At 37.2% G+C, this 22311-nt stretch overlaps 4 protein-coding genes across 8 annotated transcripts; 2 read left to right on the forward strand and 2 right to left on the reverse strand.

The window, feature by feature from the left end:
• Positions 1-1143: 1143 nt before the first annotated feature.
• On the forward strand, positions 1144-4230 carry LOC111484118 (E3 ubiquitin-protein ligase RZFP34-like). Its single transcript, XM_023130585.1, has 12 exons — positions 1144-1334; positions 1442-1529; positions 1639-1698; positions 2432-2464; positions 2564-2641; positions 2730-2773; positions 2848-2888; positions 2976-3058; positions 3155-3246; positions 3415-3484; positions 3590-3631; positions 3831-4230. The coding sequence occupies exons 1-12, from the start codon at positions 1228-1230 to the stop codon at positions 3990-3992; spliced, it is 900 nt and encodes a 299-aa protein (XP_022986353.1). The 5' UTR covers positions 1144-1227; the 3' UTR covers positions 3993-4230.
• Positions 4231-5220: 990 nt separating this feature from the next.
• On the reverse strand, positions 5221-9906 carry LOC111484078 (protein UPSTREAM OF FLC-like). 5 transcript variants are annotated; one of them, XM_023130516.1, is made up of 8 exons: positions 9571-9906; positions 8962-9251; positions 8287-8570; positions 8152-8221; positions 7872-7993; positions 6826-7684; positions 5802-6101; positions 5221-5694 (listed from the first exon to the last, which is right to left on the reverse strand). In XM_023130516.1, the coding sequence occupies exons 3-8, from the start codon at positions 8474-8476 to the stop codon at positions 5622-5624; spliced, it is 1614 nt and encodes a 537-aa protein (XP_022986284.1). In that variant the 5' UTR covers positions 8477-8570; positions 8962-9251; positions 9571-9906; the 3' UTR covers positions 5221-5621. The 5 variants fall into 5 exon arrangements, with proteins under 5 accessions (XP_022986284.1, XP_022986285.1, XP_022986286.1 ...); XM_023130517.1 differs by lacking the exon at positions 8962-9251; XM_023130518.1 differs by lacking the exons at positions 8962-9251; positions 9571-9906 and adding an exon at positions 9478-9566.
• A 1388-nt stretch (positions 9907-11294) lies between these two features.
• LOC111483595 (DNA ligase 1) lies at positions 11295-17918 on the forward strand. The gene is made up of 17 exons (XM_023129791.1): positions 11295-12343; positions 12654-12770; positions 13004-13105; positions 13181-13297; positions 13515-13745; positions 13830-13924; positions 14250-14337; positions 14816-14947; positions 15532-15644; positions 15766-15867; positions 15954-16015; positions 16209-16280; positions 16406-16479; positions 16568-16624; positions 16953-17030; positions 17138-17215; positions 17497-17918. Exons 1-17 carry the CDS (start codon positions 11516-11518, stop codon positions 17563-17565), a joined length of 2415 nt encoding a protein of 804 aa, XP_022985559.1. The 5' UTR covers positions 11295-11515; the 3' UTR covers positions 17566-17918.
• Positions 17919-18620: 702 nt separating this feature from the next.
• On the reverse strand, positions 18621-19884 carry LOC111483607. The gene is made up of 2 exons (XM_023129809.1): positions 19728-19884; positions 18621-19629 (listed from the first exon to the last, which is right to left on the reverse strand). Exons 1-2 carry the CDS (start codon positions 19779-19781, stop codon positions 18946-18948), a joined length of 738 nt encoding a protein of 245 aa, XP_022985577.1. The 5' UTR covers positions 19782-19884; the 3' UTR covers positions 18621-18945.
• Between the last annotated feature and the right edge of the window lie 2427 nt (positions 19885-22311).

Below are 22311 nucleotides of genomic sequence, written 5' to 3' on the forward strand. Positions count from 1 at the left end.
CTTGGGGAGAATCTTCAACGGAAACGGAAGAAACGGTATGGGTTTCATCATGCACGGCATGATTGTGGGCTTTTATTGGCTGTCGGCCCATAAAATTTTCGGCACGCAGCCATTCTTTTTTATTTTATTTTATTTTTGTAATAATAAATTTGTATGAAAATGTTTAAGCTTGTTTTGTGAGTTTAATTATATATTGATTTAACTTAATTAATTGTGTTCGACACAAGACTCCCACGTGGAAGTACCATTTTCGACGGACGTCTCCACGTGCCATAAACCAATGAGGCGTTGCCAAGTCGCTGAGTCATCACTTTAATTCATTCTTAATCGCCCACCACCTTCCGCCTACGTGTGATTAGTCGTTTTGATTGTTTATTAATTGGGCCGTTTATTGGGCCATATACACGTACAGTCCACTGGGCCCAAATGAATTATAGTCCGGCCCAGTCCAGATGAGGAGCCTGCTTTTGAGGCCCATGTCGACCCTTTTGGATTCACCTTCACGTGTGCATTTTGCTCTTTTGGATGTTGATGGGATTTGAAAAGCCACTCATGAGCCCATAACCCATACAGTAAGCGCGACCTTTCGGTTGCGTGCTCCCATTTAAACACGAGCATAAATTTATTAGACATAAATTAAAAAGTTTAAAAGTTTAGTTTATTAATTTGTTTGTTTGTTTATTTAACAGGATTTAATTTGTCTATAATTAATTTTGGAAAAATTTAAAGCTGAATTTGAATATGACTTAATTTGGAGTTATTAAGTTACAAGGCAGAAACCTAGTCAGCAATTAGTCAGATTCCTATCCAAATAACGTTCTTTCAGATACCAACAACTTTGCCGCGCGTTTCAACGGCCGACACCTGTTTCTCTAAATCCACCGATGATTTCCCCACTCGCTTCCCCGCCGTGCGTGGTTTTCACGCGAAACTTAAACCGGCTGTGTGACTCAAACCCCCGGTTTTTCAATTGAGTGGCGCGTGGAGAGTTTACGCTTCGTGGCGAGCGAAATCCCCCAAGTGCGCTTTCTGACAGTTGAAGCCTCGTTTTCATCGACTCGGTACGTCGATTGGCGCGTGGTACATTACGCTTCCTACTGCGAAATCCCCAAAACGCCCTTACTGACAGTTTAAACCCCACTTGAAATTCTCTCACTGTGTGCAGATCTCTGTAACGAAAGGATTTTTTTTCTGAGTGCTGTTTGTTCTTGCTCGTTTTCCATTTCAATGGAGATTCATTTTCAGGCTTCGTTATCTTCGCGTTCATCATCTGAATCTGAAATTTCTGCTTCCGATAATACAGATGCTGCGGATCGTGAATCTGGGAATTTCGGGTATGAATCTGCTCTGCTAAACTTCTGTTCTGTAAATGTCGATCTGCGTTTCGTTTTCGCTTTGGATTTTGTATCTCGTTCCTTAACTATCGATTGTTCTGGTCTAGGTGCTCGCATTATCGAAGGAGATGCAAAATTAGAGCGCCCTGTTGCGATGAGATCTTTGATTGTAGGCATTGTCACAATGAAGCGAAGGTTGAAATTCTATTAAACTGTTTCCTGTTTCAGCCTTTTTCTTTTTTTTTTTTTTTTTGTAATTGATTTTGGTGTTAAGGCTTTTTTTCCATCTTCTTGCTTCGATCAGAACTCCCTTGAATTGGAAACTCTTGACCCACATGACGTTCCTCGCCATCAAGTTCAGAAGGTTTGCATTCTTCTAATTTTGTGTTCCAGAAAAGTTTTTGTTACATTGTGTTTGTTTCATTACAAATTTGTGGAAACATTTGAATTTGTAGCTAATATTTTCAAAACTTGGAAGTACACAACAAACACAAAGAAACTCATATAAGGAAATTAGTGTTCATAAGCTTGATTTTAGAAACAAAAAATCAAATAACGACCCCTTAAGTTCCTCTCTTTCTTCTTTTCTGATGAACTGGTAATTTTGAAGGAAACAGTGGACTTCCAGACCTGTTCTAGATTTGATTGCTTTGAAATTTTAAATGATACGATCTGCAGTAGATGATATACTATAGCTCCTTAATCAATCTGAATTGGGGTAACTTGAAAAGGCGACTTTTATTTCGGTGGGTGGAGGTTTTTCTTTTTTTAGCATTATTGGACTTTACGAAAAGCTTGAACAGGACTTAACGAAGATGGTATTTCCATAAAACCTCGGCTTAACTCTGAAGCAAACCTGATGCTTTTATTTAATCAAAAAAGCACAACTATAAAGTTTCACCAGTTGTGCATGGTGCCTTTATGAGTCTTTGTTCCTTTTTTATAAACTCAAAAAGTAATCCATTTTAATATTGTTTAAGCTAGTTTGGACTACTTGAAGAAAGTGTTGAATTCACATCTTTAAAAATTGTGCCAGCCAGTTTCATCTCTTCTCCTCTAGTTATTGACTGTATGTTATCTTTTATTACACCTTGCAGGTTATCTGTTCCTTGTGTGATACAGAACAAGATGTGAGTTCCTTGAGAGCGACACTGTAATTAAAACATATTGAGAAACATAACTTCAAATGGGTGTAATTACCTTGCTGAATTCTTTTTTGTTTCAAACAGGTTCAGCAGTACTGCATGAACTGTGGAGTCTGTTTTGGGAAGTACTTCTGCAGCATATGCAAATTCTTTGATGATGACGTGAGTTAACTCGATGGATAAACGTTTTCATAGTCAGTTTCTGATGCTGTGTTTGATTTCTAATCGCTTCAGTTTGTTCCCTTTTCAGGTTTCAAAGAACCAATACCATTGTGATGAATGTGGAATCTGCAGGTATAAGTTTTTGAAGCTTTTCTTTAATCTTTTGGTTACGCTTTTCAATATGTTATCTTAATTCTATTTTGCAGGACTGGGGGGAAGGAAAATTTCTTCCACTGTAAGACATGTGGTGAGTGAGAGACAAAACTCAAACTCAAACTCAAACCTGTAATAGCTAGAAAACTTACTTTTTGTGTTCTTGCAATGTTTGTCGTAGGATGTTGCTATTCGAAATTAATGAAAGACGGGCATCGTTGCATCGAAAGAGCAATGCATCATAGCTGCCCTGTCTGCTTCGAGGTAAGGAAAATCAATGCAAAACTATCTTATGTTAATGCCTGCCTATTGGTTGAATGAACATCACTCGTTTTGATATGTCCGAATTCTTCAATGCAGTTTCTATTTGACACAACAAAAGACATTAGTGTCTTACCTTGTGGCCACACCATGCATTTGAAATGTGCTAAAGAGATGGAGTCACATTTCCAGTAAGTACATCACATTTGAAATGCTTATATTAGTCTTTTCACTCGATCTTGTTTGAAATGAAGCAGGTGCGAGGTCAATAAGTTTAAGTATTTTCATTTATGATTGTGTAGAACATGTACCTGATTTATATAAGTTGCTACAATGTGGTTCTTTTATCGTTCGTTCAGGTACTCTTGCCCTGTATGCTCAAAGTCAATCTGTGACATGTCTAGGTTGTGGGCAAAGCTTGATACAGTGGTAATCAGACTATATTACCTTCTTTTCTTAATCTCCCCGAACAATAGTGTGAACTAAATTCATTCATCAAGTTCTTGATTTTTTTTCCTCAAACTATAAATGCAGATTGCTTCAACACCGATGCCTGATATGTACAAAAACAAGAAGGTAAATACCCTTTCAACAATGTTTTCGGCTTTCTGGTCTTGATTTCCTGCTTGTTCTTAAGAGATTTCTAAACGGATGCCCCTTTCTTGGATCTTTATGCAAACGGAGAGAAGTCAGTTATAAATCTTAGAGTATTTGAATAATTGAATTTACTATGACCCATCAACTTAAGTTATCATATCGTTATGCATACACCCAGGTGTGGATTCTATGTAATGACTGTGGTGCAGAAGGTGAAGTTCAATTCCATGTGATAGCTCATAAATGCTTGGACTGCAAGTCCTACAACACTAAGCAGACAATAGGAAGAGGTCCTCCTGCTTCTTGCTCATCGACTGCGGTGACCGAGATAGTGAGGTAGACTTTCCTGCCAAAACAGGTTTTAAGAGGAGAAATTCTTGGTCTTGCTCGCCACATTATGGTTATCTTCTCATAACCATAATAAGACTATTGCACCAAGAAAGCTTGGGTCAAATGGTTCTCGAGACTAGAATGGGATCGCACTACCAAATGTCACCGTTCCTCATGGCATGTGTATATATGTAAATTTTGATGGATTTATGTGGTTTTAAGGTTCTATTTGGCTGCTCGTTCCAATCTTTGGTGGTGCTGTTCTCTTTTAGTTTTTAGCCGTTTACGTCAAAGTAAATCAACTGAACACAAGGAAATAGAAGAATTGGAGTGTCCTGGACAAGACCATTGAGTAGTCACAATCCAAATTTATAAGTGATGGGTTCTTTTAGCGGCTTGGAGTAAGTTCGAGTATAACAACCCAAACTTACCGTTAGTAGATATTGTCTGTTTTGACTCATTACATATCGTTGTTAACCTGACAGTTTTAAAATACGTTTATTAAAAAAAATATAAAGAAATCTATTAAAGAAAATATAAAGAATAGTTTGTTCCACTCTAAAACGGACTAAATCTCACATTTAAAAAAAAAAAAAGATAATACTAAAAGCAGCATCATCAGCAGGATCATCATTATCTTCATTGTGATCTCTTTCTTTGAGAAATCAACCAGAGAGCACTAAAATCACGAGATGCATATAAAGGTGCATCATTTATTATATCTACCCCACAAAAAAAGAAAACAATTCCAACTTTCTCCTCTCTCTAACAACTTCATTATTGTCAAGAAAGGAGTGTGCTGTGAAGACAGAGACTCTAATAAAGATCAACTCAAAACACAAGATTTGAAATTTTAACATTAAAAATGTAGACTTTAAGCTAAAAAGGCTGTGCTGTATGGTGCAAGCCCCGTTATCCTGGCATGCCTGTCTTTTTGCTTTGAATGAGCCCCAAGTATTCTGCATTTAAATCTGTGCCCAAATAATTCATCTTTTTGCCTCTAAATTTGGACCTTCCAGAGAAACAGCAGAATCTACTCAGACTCTCTCTTTTCAGCTTAAATTTGGACCTTACCCTCACGCTTTCCAAGGCTTCTTCTAGATAAAGATGCATTAAATTTTGCCCAAACAGCATCTCTTAAAATAACCAAACTTGGGCTTTTGAGAAGTGAGAACCATGTCTAATCTTACTTTGAAGACAGCGAACCCATGTTTCTTTTAATATCCTCAGCAGAAAAATGAAGAAAAAAGGGACCATGACCCATTTCATTCAAACAAAAGGCAATTATTTACAGGCATTGTATTCCTAGCTTTTTTTTTTTTTTTTGTTAGACTCTCTGTCTGCAGAAACTATTCTAAAGCTAAAGAAGGAATCATAAAAAGAAGTGATTGTAACTGTAGTTTAAAGGAAAGTTACAATTTTGCCATTTGATATTAGCTGACCTGACAAGCAAAGGCAACCAGCCCTAAAGATCTCTGAGTTTGTCCACCGCCAAACGCCGGGCACCTCAAGCTGAATGATGGTGGTTTTAGCCTTTTTACACTCGAGAGATATGCAGGATCATCAAGGACCCACCCACAAGTTATCAATATCAATAGAATTCGATGAAGATCTGATCAAAAGTAAGATCTAGCGTGCTTTAGGTACTGCTAACATCCGTGCTGTTGCAAGTTGATTTAGACCAGATTATAACCCGAGCTCCTGAAGCAAGCCTGTGAAACAAGAGTTGAACTAAATGTCAACAAAGATTCACAGAAATAGTGGCTAAATAGTGTGCCACCTTGAGAGTCTATTATGAAAATTGAACGTCTGAACTCAACTTTCTTCGATCTTGATCACGTCCTCTTCCTCTTCTCGAAAGGAATCTAGCCTCTTAGACTGTTTCCTCGTGGAGCAAGGCTCTGTAATCCTTTTACTGCTGTCAATGGAGGCAGTGGGGCTTGTGGTCTGAGAGCTATCGACTCCATTAGAATTTCTTGGTCTATCAGAAGTAGGAGATTTCATTGGCTCATTTCGTGGCTGCTTGCTTAGTGAAGCTTTAATAGCCCGTGGAATGCACTTTGAGCGGCCAGAGGTCGACTCATCCTTGTCTTCAGTTGAACTCAATTGCTTACATGTCCTACAGTATTGGCTTATGGTAAGTTATTAACTAACTGAAACTGCAGGCATTATGAAGAATAACCACAAAACATGAAGTACAAACATGTATTTGAAAGATAAGAAAGGTTCACATTCTATTGTGGCAGGCATGAATGGTAGGTTCTTTTTAACGGTGGGATCTTAATCATCAAACAGAGATCAAGCTTCAAAGGATCTTCTTACATAAACATGAGAAACAGGGTAAAACGAGTAATGGTAAGAAGACACGAGAATTTTCCCCTATAAGCATTACTATGCACGAGTTCAAAATACAAAAGAACATGATAGAAATGCTGGTTCGCCAATCATGGCCAGCCAAATGGCATAATCTCTCATCAAGCTTAAGGCAGCGTAAACATGTAGCATGGGAACTTTATAACTTCTTAACTTCCTATGCAACTAGGCAAAGAAAATTAACCGGCAGAATATAGCACAGGCATAGATCAAGGGTTCCATCAATCAAAACAAGGAATGGCCTTCAGCATGTTAAAGGTGGTGTACACTGGATAATTAGGTCTCCCATCCGCTAAAATCATGATAATGGTTTTATTTTATCAATTATGTCACTGCCTTAATCGAGCAAGCTTGATCACTGGGCACAAAATATATGAGGAGAATTGAAGACATACAAAAACGGATATATTGCTTCAAATTTGTGGATGTTAGAACATTTCATTGGTCAAGTATATGTAGATAAAAAGAACCTGTCAGCATTGTACGAAGATGATCGTTTTAGAGTTGTAAGCCCGTCCCCTTGCAGCATTTTAGTCTCAATCAAGCTACCACTGAAGTATTCCTTGTCTTCCAACCTCAAACCCATCATCCTATGATTCTCAGACAGGCAGTTGAGTTCTCCCAACATCACTGTAGTAGAGAATAATGGGGAAGGAAATTTGGAGTGGGAAAACCTTGGTTTGTAGGATGGAATGAGTCCAAAACTGTGATCCTTTACTGATATTGATCCACACGAGATGAGTTGCATTAACACATTTGTAGCCTTGAGTCTTGCATTGGTTGGCATCCGAATTTCTTCTTCTTCAACAATCCTAAAACTGTTGACTTTACTAGCATCGGCTCGGATAAGAGACTCTAAAGTTTCAGTCTTCTCACCTGAAGAGGAAGCGCTAGAGGACAATGGGGGTGGAGAAACCGACTCCCGAGGGGCATTATAGTTTTTCTTTTGATTTGAAGCATCATTGTCGGGATCTAAGGACCCATCATCTGTTGAAACTCCCCTTGTACAAGTTTCTCGAGTTTTAGGTCTGCTAATATTTTCATCAGTCTGAGTGGATGCATCAGACAAGCCATCAGTCTTGTACACCTTGTATTCTGTCAAGCTGAGACAACCACCCCATGAACTCTTTCCACCTCCAGAATCAGGAGACATGCCTGATGAACCAGGTCGAAGGACAGACAACGAAAGGTCATCGACTTGAGAATTTTTCATTTCTTTTCCATTCATGCTTGAAGATGATGAAGAATCATCCTGACTCTGGGAAGATGCTGGATCAGGTAATTGCTTCAGTGGCTGAATACTCACATTGCCGATGGAACTGAAAGGGTCTGTGAGAACATATCCAACTTTCAAATTCTTTTTCATTACTTCTTTGCCACGAGAAGCAGACCGAAATGATCACCCGTATGGTTCTTTCCCAGTTTAGTTTTTCAAGTTACGTCAAATGTGCATTTAAACCGCCTATTAAGAGTTCAAAACTTCATATGGCATTGTTTTTTTTTTTTTTTTACTAACCTTTACTAGAAGTGAGCTCTTCAAACAGCTCGGAGCCTTTGAGAACATACTCATTTCCATGGGCCGGAAGAATTAGGTCATCTTCGCAGAGATCATGCCAAACAAATCCATTCTTGTAGCTTCTGCATAATTAGGCCAACAGAATACATTGTTTGAATAATTCTACGTTACAACATCATAGAAACTTCAAAATCTGAGAGTTTTCTGATTATTACTCCCCAACATTTATCAGCATCCAAAGAGAGGCGGAAGAAAAACATAAAGATTGTAAATAATTTACCTCTTACAAGACCAAGAGTACAGGGTAGCCATGCCTCTTCCTCTGAGAACGTTAAGCCTGTTAATCACATCTGGAAAAAAAAAACCATTTTAAAGCATATCAATTCGTTGGGAGAGGAGAGGGAGGGGGTTATACCTCTCAAGAACAGTCCCTCGGGGGATGAGAGTGGAACTTCCATGAAATGAGGATGCTCGAGCTGCCTGTTTCTGCATAGATAGTAAATCACAGGCACCTTCCGAGTCTGTTGGTATTTGGGCGATTTCTCAGTCCACACCTTAGCTCTCTCGGGACTCAGTTGGTTGTATTTCTTCATTCTCGTCTCCATGGCACCTCAATATTCATCAATCCCTCGTCAAAGCGGCTACCAATCGATCAGATTCTGGGATTTCAGCTTCCTTAGGAATAGTGTCGCAGAAACCCTGTAAGAAACAAGTCAGCCTCAGATGCGTGAAGAAGAGGGCTTTATAAATACAAATGGCAGGACAAATTAGAAAAAGTAAATGCCAGATCTGAGAACAGAGGAAGAACAAACTCCAACTATAGTGCAGCCAGAGTGAAAAATGGCCAATCATAAGGGAGAAAATTAAGAAACATTGTAGTCAAAAGAAAAGGAACAGAGCTAGATTGACGAAGAAGAAGAAGAAAGAAAGCTCGCCCGCGTTTATTGCTCAATGGTACAGAGACAGCACGTTAATAGAAGCATTGGAAAGTTGGGATCATATCAGACGTCGACTTTACAGAAAGAGAGAGAGAGACGTAGTGACATGGGTCTGAGAGGGACACGACGGAAACGAAACCAGAAGCTCTTACCCCTCCTCATTTTCTGGAATCTTCCCTTTTTGCTTCTTTTCTTACGTTCCCTTTCTCTTTTTTGGCTGATTCTGCGGAACGCCATGAGGGAGCTACCTAAGCTTGCCTAGTTGCCTCTTCTTAATCATAATATCGCTTCAGGGGGGAAAAAAAACAAAATCTACTCATTGTTCTGTACAAGTGCCACTCCACCACCGTCAAAACTATTACAGGAGTTGACTGTTAAGAGTGAAGAAATTGAACTCCGTGACCAAAAGTACACTTTTGAAAGTTAACTGTTCTGTTTGTACCTATGGATCCCAAACGAAAATGATGAGTTTTTCTATGCAAGTTACAAAAAATGATCATTTGAGTATTGGATGTACGGGTGAAACACCCCAAATTCTTCAATCTAAAGGCTTGCATTACCAAATCAATGATTTAAAAACTATACAGAACCCACTTGGCTGAAAAATCACAAAACAAATTATCATGAAATACGTTGGGGCATTTTTACAAACAGGTAGAGTGCATCACCTTACTCGAAAGGAAAAAAGAACAGAAAGAACAACGAACCCAGATGGAGAAGCGCAAATCGAGTCACTGAATGATTCTATAAGCAAAGCTTACCCAACACAATAGCTGGACATAATGGAATAATTGTCAGGAAAAAGAGGCACGCCGACGAAAAAACATGGCGGATACGACAGGGAGCAAGATCGCCTTGAATTTGGTTGCTCCCTTTCCTCCAAGGAACCAGCCTTCTTCTAGATTGGCCTCATTAAATACTGTACACTATCGTGGGTCATCCCATTTTGCTGTCTCTTGAAAGCTTCATTGCCGCTTGGTCTGGAAAATTTCAATCCAATTTCCTGCCGAAATGGTCTGGAAATTCTCTGTTCCCCGCCATCCATTGATCAACCAAAGAATGACTAAAAAAACCCACCGATTGATTCGATGGAAAATCTTGAAATTGAATTTTAAACTAAAAAATTTGTGTTGGATTATATGATATTTATATAAAATTATTCAATTTACTCGAAAGCATGCGCTTGTCCAGCTTCAAACATTTATGAGCCGAAAAGACAAGCCACGTGGCCCATAGTGCTCTTAAATTACATTTAACTCCCTGCTCTTCTCATATTTATATTATAATAATAACTGATTAATCTAATCATCTTTGTTAATTTTTCCTCGTTTCTCGACCGTTGATTAAAATGAAGGATGCTTATGATGTGAGCTCAAGATTAAACTATGTTTTTACCCTAACACTTCCTACTGTCACAGTTAATTAAGAAACTATTAATATAATAATTCAACTCACCAATTATCTATTTAGTAAATTAAGTTATTATAATTTTTTTGTTATTTAAAAAAAACGTATGCGTACAAATTGAGATATCAAACATTTACAAGTCACAACACATTAATCATATCGGTTATAAACATTAAACATTCTTAGTATTTTGAAAAGCATGGTAATGTTGGGTTGAACAATAACTTTATTTCGAGTGGTCAGACAAAAAAATGTCAACTGAACAAAATTTTTAGTTTTTTTTTTTAATAATCAACTTTAGTGTTATGATGGAAGTCCTACGTCCTTTTCGACTGAGTCGTATTTATGTGAGTGTGATTAATTTTAAATCTTAATTTATTTTTTTTTTATTTATTCAAATTTTACTCAATTCAATTTTTATTTTAATTTTTAAAAACTAAATCATTTTATTATTCGATTGGTCATTAATCATTATATGTATATATATTTTATTATTTGTGTTTGTGGTCTCGACAGTTGGGCGCTACGGTTAATAATAGAGGCATCTTGGCCGGTCCCTTCACTGCTTTTTGGGACAGTTTTATTTTAATTATTTATTTTAATTATTCATTTGACAGCTTGGAGCCTTTACTCTTTTTTTCTATTATTTATTTTGTTTCTTTTATTACCATATCTCGTTATAAATTTTTAAGATCCTTTTTTATTAATTTTGTGCTAATTATTTCCGTCTGAGAATAAATTTTTTAATTAACTATTTAATTATCCATGTACAAATTTTGAAAATGTTAAATTTTATTTATTAAGTTAATTATATATCGATTATCTAAAATTATTAATTTTTCAAAGCTATTTTAATCGCTAAATTGGTCATTAATTGGGCTTCATATGTTGTTTGGTGTCTAAGCGAAATTAATTTCAGCCCAATTTCCTGAAATTAATTCGGCCCATTTCGTTTTTGGATGGGCCAAATCCGGCCCATTTATGGTATTCGATGGGCCAAATCCGGCCCATCATCTCCCATCAGAGTATAGATAAGGCCGGAATAAGCGAGTAGTTCAAACTCCGACACAGGTGGAAGAGATCAAAATTGAACAATTTCACATCCGACCTGAAATGGGTAATTAATCATTCAAAGAAAATCAAACTCGCGGCGTTGATCGTAGTTAACAATTACAGTCCGATCAAAACCCAAAACCCTTCCCGCCATTTCTCAGTTCTTCCCGTCCGGCAGCTCTGTTCTTTTTTCTCGGCATTTACTCTCTCTGAAATCGTTTATACTCATTTTAGTACCTACAATTGATGCTTTCTCTGCGTTCATGCTACTGTTTACGCCCCATTACATTGGCTCATCCTCAATTCAAGAAACTCATCTTCTCCAACAAACCTCCCTCTTTCAAACCCATTTTTCAGAATTTTGTTTCAGCAATGTCTTCTCGTCCTTCTGCTTTCGATGCTCTCATGTCCGGTGCTCGGGCCGCTGCCAAGAAGAAGCCTGTAAATTCTTCTCCTAAGAAGCGTAAAGCCCTAGATTCTTTAGACCCTCCTCCGAAACCTAACTCTTCCCTGGCTCTGGACTCAACGCCGCCTGTTGAATCGCAGTGCGTTAGTTCAACCTCAACTTTGGATAATCACGGAGATCCTAATCTGGTTAAGTCCGAGGAAGCTGTAGATTTGGGGGAAACCAAGTTGCGTCAGGATGATGGTGGGAAGTTTGGAGGCAAGATTGGGCCGGTTGCGAATAAGAAGTGCGCGTCTAGTGTTCAAGAAAGAACTGCGAAATTGAAGAGCTCTATCCCAGAGTTGAAAAAGAAGGCCAAGGATTTCAACTCGAAACAATTTGCATGTTGGAATGAGGGCGAACGGGTTCCATTTTTGTTTCTGTGTTTGGGGTTCGATATGATTTCGGAGGAGTCTAGTAGGATTACTATCACCGATATCGTCTGCAACATGCTGAGGACCGTCATGGATACTACACCCGACGACTTGGTAGCCACCGTGTATCTTTTGGCGAATAAGATTGCTCCCGCGCACGAAGGGCTCGAGTTGGGGATTGGGGATGCTTCTATTATCAAAGCTCTTTCTGAGGCATTTGGGAGGACAGAGGCACAGGTTAAAAAACAGTACAAGGTAAGGTGCCTTTTGAACTCCATCCTTTAAATTGTGACAACAATCTGTTTTTTCATAGTCTTCGTTTAATTTTCATTTTAATGTGCTTCACAGAGTTTGTAATTGCAAAATAATGGATGATAAAGGCCCCTTTTTTTCTTTCATTAGTACTAAAATGTTTTCAGGATGTGGGCTGCACAAGGGTATTATCAAGAATTTCACAATTAATTGATACCTGGTGTATTAGGAATTTTTTGCTGGGTTCTATTTGAGCAACGAACATACTATAATTTAATGTCTCAGTTGTTTGCTTCCCTTGTTTATCTGACAGGAATTGGGAGATTTAGGTCTTGTTGCCAAAGCAAGCCGTTCGTCACAATCCATGATGCGAAAGCCCGATGCTTTAACTATTACCAAAGTATTTGACTCATTTCGGCTGATTGCTAAGGTGTGTTAGGCTCGTGCTTTCAGTACTTACTGCATAACCAGTAAACTAGGTTGTGGTTAGTTTGAGTGTGAACTATCGAGTGGAGTTACTACAAAATTTCTTATATTATGGCGTTCTTTTGATTATATAAACGTGGGGCCTGGGATTTCGTCTATGGTGCGCTGTACAATTTGTGGTGATAAAGTCATATTTTTTTTGAAGATTTCCTTTTCGACGTTTTTGAATTGAACTAGGAATCTGGCAAGGATAGTCAGGAGAAGAAAAAGAACCATATCAAGTCACTGCTTGTTGCTGCCACTGACTGCGAACCTTTGTATCTGATTAGATTGCTGCAGGTTATATCTCGGGTTTGTTAGAATTAATATTGTATGTTCTTTCCTATATTGTCAATTTTCTTTCATACCATGCAGACAAAATTGCGAATTGGACTTGCTGAGCAGACTCTTTTAGCTGCATTAGGGCAAGCAGCTGTATATGCTGAAAAACATTCAACGCCCCCAGCGAACGTTCAATCTCCTCTAGAAGAGGTGACTACATGTACTCAGTGTTTGTGGGAACAAATCCTTTTGTCTCATCAATATCTCTATGGATAATGTTATGATTTTATTTATGAGACTCTAAGCTATTATAATTAAGTATCACATTTTCAACTTCGTCTAAGCTATTACTGGTTTCATAGCACCATTTTCAGAGCTCTTAAATGTTCTTCTGAATTGGAATGTTTTAACGTTATGTTTGCATCAGGGTGCTAAGATTGTAAAGCAGGTGTATTCTGTGCTCCCTGTTTATGATAAACTGGTCCCTGCGCTTCTTAATGGTGGTGTGTGGAACCTTTCAAAAACATGCAACTTTACACCGGGAATTCCAATTGGACCTATGTTGGCAAAACCAACGAAGGGAGTCTCCGAGATCTTAAATAAATTCCAGGGTTTGGAATTTACTTGTGAATACAAATATGATGGGGAACGTGCCCAGGTGATTGAACGAACAACTTGAAAAATGTGGTTTCTGCTGCTATTTACACATTTCATGTGGCATGGCTTCACTCTCTTTATGCAGATTCATTACATGGAAGATGGTTCAGTTGAGATCTACAGTCGAAATGCTGAACGGAACACTGGAAAGTTCCCTGATGTTGTTCTCACGGTATCAAGGTAGAGTGGCTTGGCAGTGTTCACTTCAATGTCTGATTCTAGTTTAGGACCAATGCATAACACGATTTAGACTTATTATATTTCCTTTGAAATGCTGAATGAAACTCTGTAAAGTTCCCTGGTTGTTGCTATTTCACTTTCTTTTTTCAGTGTGATTTTTCCATTTCATCCTTCATTGTATTGTTTGTCATTGATTTTTTTTTTCAGTTGCAGCATGTTGGATATGTTGAAATACTTTGTTCTCGACCCTCCTGCCACCTATTTCTGCATTCATTATTATTGTTTAAATATTCCATTAAATCTTTTAATCTACTTCATTTTTCAGGATAAAGAAACCATCTGTAAGATCGTTTATTTTGGATTGTGAACTTGTTGCTTATGATCGTGGAAAGCAGAAGATTTTGCCTTTTCAGGTACATTAACCTTAGTATATTTGTTATCTGGTTGTTGTCATGCGACAGGATACGTTTGTCTATGGTTTTTTCCTTTCTAATCTTAAATATGGATTGGTTCCGTAATAATATCTACTTTTGGCTTTTTAATATCTTTGTGCAGCTTTTATGCCATAAAAAGTGGATTAAAAAATTCACATGAAACTACCAGAACTTGGAAGAACCATGCGAGAACATCTGAAATCACTTTCTTTGCTACTAAAATATAAATACTTCTAACCACATTCACCATTCTCCTTTTCTAGGAACCTACGATTTTTTCCTTTTTGGTTTTCACCTTAAGTTCCCCCGCAACTAGCCATCTCAAACTTTTCTTTTGAGGGCTGCTTGAAAACTACTTTTAGTAGACATCATCTTCCTATCACATTATTCTCTTGTCATTATCTTTAACATCTAGAGTCACTGCCGAAGTAACACTGACCTCTGAACTTTGTGACAGATTCTGAGTACACGAGCTCGCAAAAACGTGGCCGTGAGCGATATTAAGGTTGAAGTGTGTGTATTTGCTTTTGATTTACTGTACCTTGATGGTCAACCACTTATTCAGAAAGAACTTAGTGTTCGTCGAGAGGTAGAAATTTTGCCCTGCTTGTCAGTTTCAGACTCTTTCCTTCTTGTGTGCGTGTGCTTGCTCTACAACTTCTGTTGATGGTTTATACTGTTTTCTCTCTCACGTTCCTTCCTTCTCGTGTGTGCATGCATGTGTGCTGCACAATTTGCATTGATGATTATCGACATTTCAGCTTTGCTGTGTTTCTTAGCCATTTTATGTTATTTATTTATGTTTTTTTTTTATATTAAGTATATTAAGGTCATTTTTTATGACTTATTATAAGTACTGTTTCCTGTGACGTGGAACTTTCACCAATTCACTTCGCCTCACATAGTTTTAGCGTTCAAAATTATCTTTGTTTGGAAGAATGTTTTTGGAGAATGAAGAACTTGATTAACTTAGTAGACTGATGGATGCATATTGTTCTCTCTTATAAAGATGTTTTCCCTTGTCTAAGATTACAATATTGCGGTCCAAATGTATTGCAACTTGACCATGAGATATTCCTTTTTCCTTCAACCGATATGCTGTTCTTTAACATGCTTTCTTTTGGTGTCTGCAAATGGCTGTGCCATTTATAACTCAGGTTCTGTACTTTGCAGCATCTCTATGATTCATTTATTGAAGAAGCTGGATATTTTCAATTTGCCACAGCAATAACAACAAGCGACCTTGAGGAAATACAAAAATTCCTTGATGCATCTGTTGATCAAAGGTGTGTTGCTTTTTCCTGGTTGGCCGGTCTACAAGGTTTACATTTTATCTTATTGTGTTTTCCCTTACATTCTTGAATGACTAATTTATTCTGTGTTCTATTAACTAATCTTTGTTTGCAGTTGTGAGGGTTTAATCATCAAAACATTGAACCGGGATGCTACTTACGAGCCTTCCAAGAGGTCACTTAACTGGCTAAAACTGAAGAAGGATTACATAGACAAGTAAGTGCTTCGTGTAGTCTGTATAAATGTTGTATGATAATGTCAACTGAGCTTTTGGGATGCCCATCCATGCCTGTATACTGCAGCATAGGTGATTCACTTGATCTGGTACCAATTGCTGCTTTCCATGGCCGTGGGAAGCGTACAGGTACTATAACTGGAAAGTAGTTTTTTTATAAGTTGCAATAATTGCATATTGCCATTATTTAAAATAATTAGTTTAAATCAAATGGCTCTCTCTTCCAGTAATATCGAACCTATAGGTGCACAAGCATGTATGCGTGTCACATGTGTATACGAATTTGTGTTATGTTGTTCTTATCCCTCATATATATTTCTAGGTGTCTATGGCGCATTTCTCCTTGCCTGTTATGACAATGACAATGAAGAATTTCAAAGCATTTGTAAGATTGGTAAGGATAAGGAATGCTTTAAGTTTTGTTTTCTCACTGCAACTGTCAGCGCTTGTCCAATTTTTATTTTTTATTTTTTTTATTTTATATTATACTATCTAATAATAAGTTTTGATGACTGGTAGGAACTGGTTTTTCTGAAGCAATGCTTGAGGAACGTTCTGCTAGTCTCCGTTCTAAAGTCATTCCAGAACCAAAGGTCTGTCGTCTAATTCCTATTATATGTGAGCAGTAAGGTTCCCTGTATGATTCTAATTTTTAATTCAACATTTTCTTGTTAATTTTAGTCATATTATCGGTATGGAGATACAATCAATCCAGATGTTTGGTTTGAACCTACCGAGGTAAAGTTATGACTTTTTCCCTGAAATCTCATTTATGCTGTCTTTTGTTACTCCTGATGCCTCTTTTCCTCTTGAGACCTTGCTGTATGTTTGTTTTGTAAGCTCATTCCCCTTCAACGGTAGTATTTAAGGGTGGCGTGAGTTTTTACACCCCCTCTTTTTTGGTATTGTATCTGTTGTGAATTTAAGGTATTTGTTGAAAATAACATGAAAAGAAAGGCTTTGAAAGATATTTCGAAATCAACAGATTCAGTTTAGACTCACATTGCAAGTTGAATGCCACTGGAGTTCTCTTCTTATTCATCCTTTCCTAATGATCCTCTTTCAGGTTTGGGAGGTTAAAGCGGCAGACTTGACTATCAGCCCAGTTCATCGTGCAGGAGTCGGCATCGTGGATTCCAACAAGGTTGTATCTGTGTGCAAGTTTCTCTTCTTAAGTTTCTCCATCATTATTCTTTAATTCTTTCTGTAGTTCCTTATTTTTTCTAATCATTCATGATTTTTTGTTTAAAGGGAATTTCTCTTCGGTTTCCACGTCTTGTTCGTGTAAGGAAAGACAAAACTCCAGAGGAGGCCACATTGTCTGAGCAGGTGAATATTATTGCATAACCTCTCATTTCTATTTTCTTTGATACGATTATCAATGGATGAAATAACCAACTAGAAAATGAAAGGTTTTCTGGGTGCATGCATGGAATTAGTTGGAGGAAATGGCACATAAGAAGTATAAAGGGAAAACTGACGTATCCCTAATATTTAAAAACATCTATAATTCTTTCATCCTCCAGGAGTTTATGCTCTAGTTCCATGGTTTTCTCATACTGTTCTTGTAAAACTTCTAACTATCTGCATACATTCCTTTTAAAAATTAGGTTGCCGACATGTATAATGCTCAGAAACTCAACCACCAAAACAATCAAGATGACAATGATGAAGACTGAGGACTGAAGTTTTAATTCTTTCGAAACGTGTTGCTCTCTTGATTTTCGAACGGATAATTATTGGCAAATTACCATGTCTGGTCATGGCACCATGGCACGTGTCGTGTCTGCTTTGGCCTTGGGGGGTATGTTTCAGGTTCAACCGATCAGATTTTAACTGATCTCCATATTCCTTGCAATGCATAAAATGTTTTCCTGCTGTTGAGCCAAGAGTTTCATGGGCCCACATATGTTCTCAAATCACCTTTAACAATGTAGACGAAAATGTGAAATCAATTTTTGCGTTTCTTCTATCTCGACACTTGTAGTACATTACAAATTTTTGGATATTACATGAGCTGTTTCTCGTGTCACCTTTTATCTTTATAATTGTACATTATGTTCCTTTCTAGGGGACACTGGTATTGCAAACAGAAGAGTATTAAGCTCCATATGATATGCTTGTTTGTTTATGGATTTTAGTAGGCCTTTCCATGATGAGCCTGGACTTTGGCTTGAGAAGATCTGTCCAAATGAAGAGAACACAACATCCATAAGCCTTGGTCCGTATGATTGTTTGATCAAAGCAGTCATGACAAGTGGCCAAGCTGTGTAATACTGTATAGTCTTCCCTGTTGACGGGGGCAGAGACAGCCCGCGCAATCACATGAGGTTATGTGGAAAATGGCTTGTTTGCTTCTTCTATAGCCATTTTTGGTCAACTAGCAGAGATTTCTGGGAAACTTTGATCTCCTTCTCCTCATTTGGTAATGCTTATGCAATTTTTAAGGGTTGGTATGGTTCTGCATATTATCTGATGACTGTTATGAATGAAGCTCCCATTGGTACTTAAAACATGAGATTTTCCCCCAGATTTTAGCTGGGCGAGAACAAGAAAGCGAAGAACCAGGTGAGTCGTAGCTTCTTTGATCATGCCGGACTGTCCCCATCCTTTCCCAAAGATATAGAAACTCAGATATCAGATGTGAACACATGTTTTTATGCTTTTTCTTTGCGTTGTGAGGTTAATGGTTTTGTAAGTTGTGTTTTTGCTGTGTAATCTCAGACAAGTAATCAGACACGAGAAATCTCAGAATTGGAATTGCAACTTACATGGCTAAAACAATTCTGGAAAAATTTGACCCCGATTCTCAGACGGAGTATGAAAAAGAAGGACTTCACTGAGTCAAAGTGATGACAGCAGGGGGAGGGGTAGAGGGTAGAGGGAGACTTCTGTTGCAGATGCCTCGAACGTAGAAGGAGAGAGTTTCTTACCTATAACACATACCTCTGTACAAGCACTAAAATCAGCCACTAACCCAATTCTCTTTTCATCCTCATTAGCTCTTTACTAATATTAGACTATGATTATGTTTTTGCTGCTCTTTGTTTCTGTAGTGGTCAGCAGGGAGCAAGCCTTTGTGACTTCGTCTCTGTTGGAGAATCAGAGCCTTCCAAGAAAGCCCTTTTCCTGCTTCCACAGTTGGAAATCTGGCTGCTGCCATTGAAGGTGCCTAGAGAATCTCGGAGCATCTGTGGCGGAGGCGTCGAAGGAATTGTCACCGGAGGAATTTCAAAGGATTCAAGTGGTGGTGGTGGATGTCTCCACTCAGGCAGAGGTCCAGCTACAAGCAGTGTCTGAAGCAGAGGACCTGCTTTCATCACTGCTTCCAAGAGCTTGCCTTTTTCAGGCAATGGCTTCTCTGTAACCAAGTCTACCGCGGTGGGCAGAGCTGGAGGGAACTGTGGCGGCGGAATTGGGTCAATTGCAGGAGATGAGACAATGCTTTCTTCACAATCAGACGAGGAGAAGCCATTGATGGAATCAATACATTTCTTCGGTTCATCTTCAATGCTGGAAACTCCTGAATGTGGATCTGTTCGTTGGTGAAGTAAAAACTTCTCAATGAATAGTTTCTGAAACTTTTCATTGGCTTCATCTCTCTCTCTAATGGCTCTGCTAAAAAGATCTTTGAGATGAATCAACTGTTCATCTCTTTTTCTCAGCTCCTCTTGAACTGCAACTCTCGTCTGCTCCAGCTCCAGAGTCGCACAAAAAAGCGAATGCCTCAGTTCTTCAATGTTCTGTTTCGAAGCAAAATCATCATCATAACCAACTAAGAAATCACAAATGGAAACAAACCCAGAAGCCAAATTCTGCAAATAATTTAAGGTTTCTTTACCTTTCCTTGGAAAAAGTAAGCCCAACCCAGAAGAGCACTGCGTTGGTTCTCCATTACTGAGCTCCAAAAGCTTCAGAGAGAGAGAAAGAGAGAGAGAGGAATGCGGTTTCAGACTGACAGTTGAAGTTCTTATAAGAAATCCTTAACTGGCACTGTTTTCTTTTGACAGATTTGTTGCTTTTTGTGAAGAAAAAAGAAAGCAGAAACCGCCAAGAACGTAGCAGAACCCAATTCCTGACATCCTATGATCCTATCGTCCTGTCTCGGACTCCCACAGTTGCAGAAGGAACAATTCGCTAATTACAAGGTTAGAGATGAAATTACTTTTCCTAATCTCAATTAAAACGTTAATCCTTTGGCTGATAACTCATCTTTGAATTTTCTCACACGTGGGCTGCGTGCCTTCATAAGAAGTCCAAACTGGGTTTGTTTTTATCCCTCTCTTTCTCTCAATTAATGCTTTTATCACTTTGAATCATGTAATTTGCAGACCATGAATTTTCTCATCCAAGTTTTTATTTAATTTTAATTTTCTTAATTAGTACTCTAAATTCTAATTAGGAAAATCCTACTCTATAATTGAAGGAGCCAAAAAAAAAGGGTAATTTTTTTGTGTAATTTACCACCACCTATTGTAACATTAGCTCACTTTCCATGCAGTAATTTTTCAGTTTCAACTTTGACCATATCGTATCATTCATAATCAAGGCAAATCTTCTCCCTCTCGTAGACTTGGGTGACCGTAAATGTATATAGAAGTTAAATTATAGATTTAATCTATGAACTTATTTAAATTTAAAAATTTTAAACATTAATTTAATTAAATTTTTAGATATAAATGTAAATTTTACTTTAAAAAAAGATTGAAAAGGAGAAAATGAAAATACCCATTTAAATTTAAATAAGATTAATGGAAATAAAGTATTATTTAGTTAATGGTTATGAATAGTGCAAAACAACTTTAGAGAGGAAGTCGTATTATATAAACAAATGAAAGGTAATTAGGTAAGGATTGTTTATCATTTTCTTGAAATTTCAAGAGAATTTTTGTTTTTATTTGGTCTTAAAATTTAAATTTTCTTTCCTTTTGAATAATTCATTAAATCAGCGATCTCTCTCCCTCCCACCTCTTACTTACCCATCCACAAAAATGGGTAACTTGGGTCCGTTTGGATTATTATAAAAATTAAGAATGTTTGACATCTATAACTGTGGTTAGTGATGCATTTTGAAAGTTGAGTTGGATTATGAATTTCAATCAGATTGCTCAGATCATCAATCTAACTCAAAATTTCAAATATTATACTCGCTTTTGCAATCATAAACCGAGTTGAATTAGAAATTAAAATAATATTTAATGCACCCATTTGTGAGTTAGGGAAAATGTAGCAATGGGGATAGTGAGTGAAGATTGAGAGAGAGGTTAGGGCTTTCATTGTCAATGGCACTATAATATATCCTTTTATCGAGAAAGAAAGAGTCAAGAAGAGAGCAACTTTTAGTGGTCAGAGAAAGAAGCTGGTAGCCAAACTTTCCCACCTACAAACCTCTTACAATTAACTACTTTAAAAGTCTACGTTGTCACCCTTCTTTTTGACTAATTTAACGTCTTTTTAACTCAATTCAACTAGTTAAGATATATATTTGTCTTGAGAGACACTGGAGTTTTAAATCCTCCAAACCCCACAGTAGCCAAAGCATATCCCTAAAAAGAGCCCTATTGAACGACCGAGAGAATAGGATTTGCCCATAAGCTGTAGAGATGAGGTGGTTGGAAGTGAGCCAAAGTGGAACAACGGAGATTGAATGACCTGAAAAGTTGGGTGGGGTTTCGACGAGCTGTGAGCTCACATAATATGAAACAAAAAAAAAAAAATTAACTTCAACAATCTCGTTTTAGACTCGTATCGTTTAGTTTGATATTAATTTTTCTTTATCTTAACATATAGGATGGACGACTGAGAAGTCAAACCTTGAGAATTATGTTCAAATTGATATATATATATATATATATATATATATATATATAATTAAAAAATTCCATTGGTTATTTTTAAAAGATAATAATTAAGAAATATATAGTTGCATTATTAAACCACCAAAATTTTAAATTATTGTTACGATAGGAAGACATCATGAACCAAACATGTAAAAGATCGATAATGATAATTTTGTTTATTAAAGTGGGACCCTTGATTATTATCTCTAGATTTAATTTAATTCTTATGTTTAAGTCTACATATTATTAAAAAATATTTAAAATATATATTATTGCGAAAATAATAAATAATTCCTTAGAAACCTTTTAAAACTTTCAATATTATATATATAATTAATGTTTTCGATTATAAATTTAAGAAATTTTTGTGACGTATTCAAAATTTTTGAACGAAAGATTCGGAATAGAAATTGAAATAGAAAAGTCATCTCACCGAGCATGAGTTATACTCGATTTCGAGTTTTTTTATAAAAAAAAAAAAAAATAGAAAATATATGATTCCTAACTTTATGTCCCATCAAGAAACGTAATTATCTTGATGTGTTAATAACCAACACTACGCTATCTAGCAAACCCCTACCAATT

This window comes from Cucurbita maxima, unplaced genomic scaffold (genome assembly GCF_002738345.1).
Source record: "Cucurbita maxima cultivar Rimu unplaced genomic scaffold, Cmax_1.0 Cma_Scf00009, whole genome shotgun sequence".
NCBI lineage: Eukaryota > Viridiplantae > Streptophyta > Magnoliopsida > Cucurbitales > Cucurbitaceae > Cucurbita > Cucurbita maxima.

What these genes read in the sequence shown, in the direction of transcription:
- LOC111484078 (XM_023130517.1), bottom strand. Translation starts at nt 8,476, where the DNA reads ATGGAGACGAGAATGAAGAAATACAACCAACTGAGTCCCGAGAGAGCT. An exon ending in AGAGCTCACTTCTAGTAAAG is followed by an intron (nt 7,685 to 7,871) that starts GTTAGTAAAAAA and finishes ATGTTCTCACAG; the next exon opens with ACCCTTTCAGTTCCATCGGC. An exon ending in TCTTCGTACAATGCTGACAG is followed by an intron (nt 6,102 to 6,825) that starts GTTCTTTTTATC and finishes CCAATACTGTAG; the next exon opens with GACATGTAAGCAATTGAGTT.
- LOC111484118 (XM_023130585.1), top strand. Translation starts at nt 1,228, where the DNA reads ATGGAGATTCATTTTCAGGCTTCGTTATCTTCGCGTTCATCATCTGAA. An exon ending in GATGAATGTGGAATCTGCAG is followed by an intron (nt 2,774 to 2,847) that starts GTATAAGTTTTT and finishes TCTATTTTGCAG; the next exon opens with GACTGGGGGGAAGGAAAATT. An exon ending in GGGCAAAGCTTGATACAGTG is followed by an intron (nt 3,485 to 3,589) that starts GTAATCAGACTA and finishes CTATAAATGCAG; the next exon opens with ATTGCTTCAACACCGATGCC.
- LOC111483595 (XM_023129791.1), top strand. Translation starts at nt 11,516, where the DNA reads ATGCTTTCTCTGCGTTCATGCTACTGTTTACGCCCCATTACATTGGCT. An exon ending in GTTGTTCTCACGGTATCAAG is followed by an intron (nt 13,925 to 14,249) that starts GTAGAGTGGCTT and finishes TTCATTTTTCAG; the next exon opens with GATAAAGAAACCATCTGTAA. An exon ending in TGGCCGTGGGAAGCGTACAG is followed by an intron (nt 16,016 to 16,208) that starts GTACTATAACTG and finishes ATATATTTCTAG; the next exon opens with GTGTCTATGGCGCATTTCTC.
- LOC111483607 (XM_023129809.1), bottom strand. Translation starts at nt 19,781, where the DNA reads ATGGAGAACCAACGCAGTGCTCTTCTGGGTTGGGCTTACTTTTTCCAA. An exon ending in CTTACTTTTTCCAAGGAAAG is followed by an intron (nt 19,630 to 19,727) that starts GTAAAGAAACCT and finishes GCTTCGAAACAG; the next exon opens with AACATTGAAGAACTGAGGCA.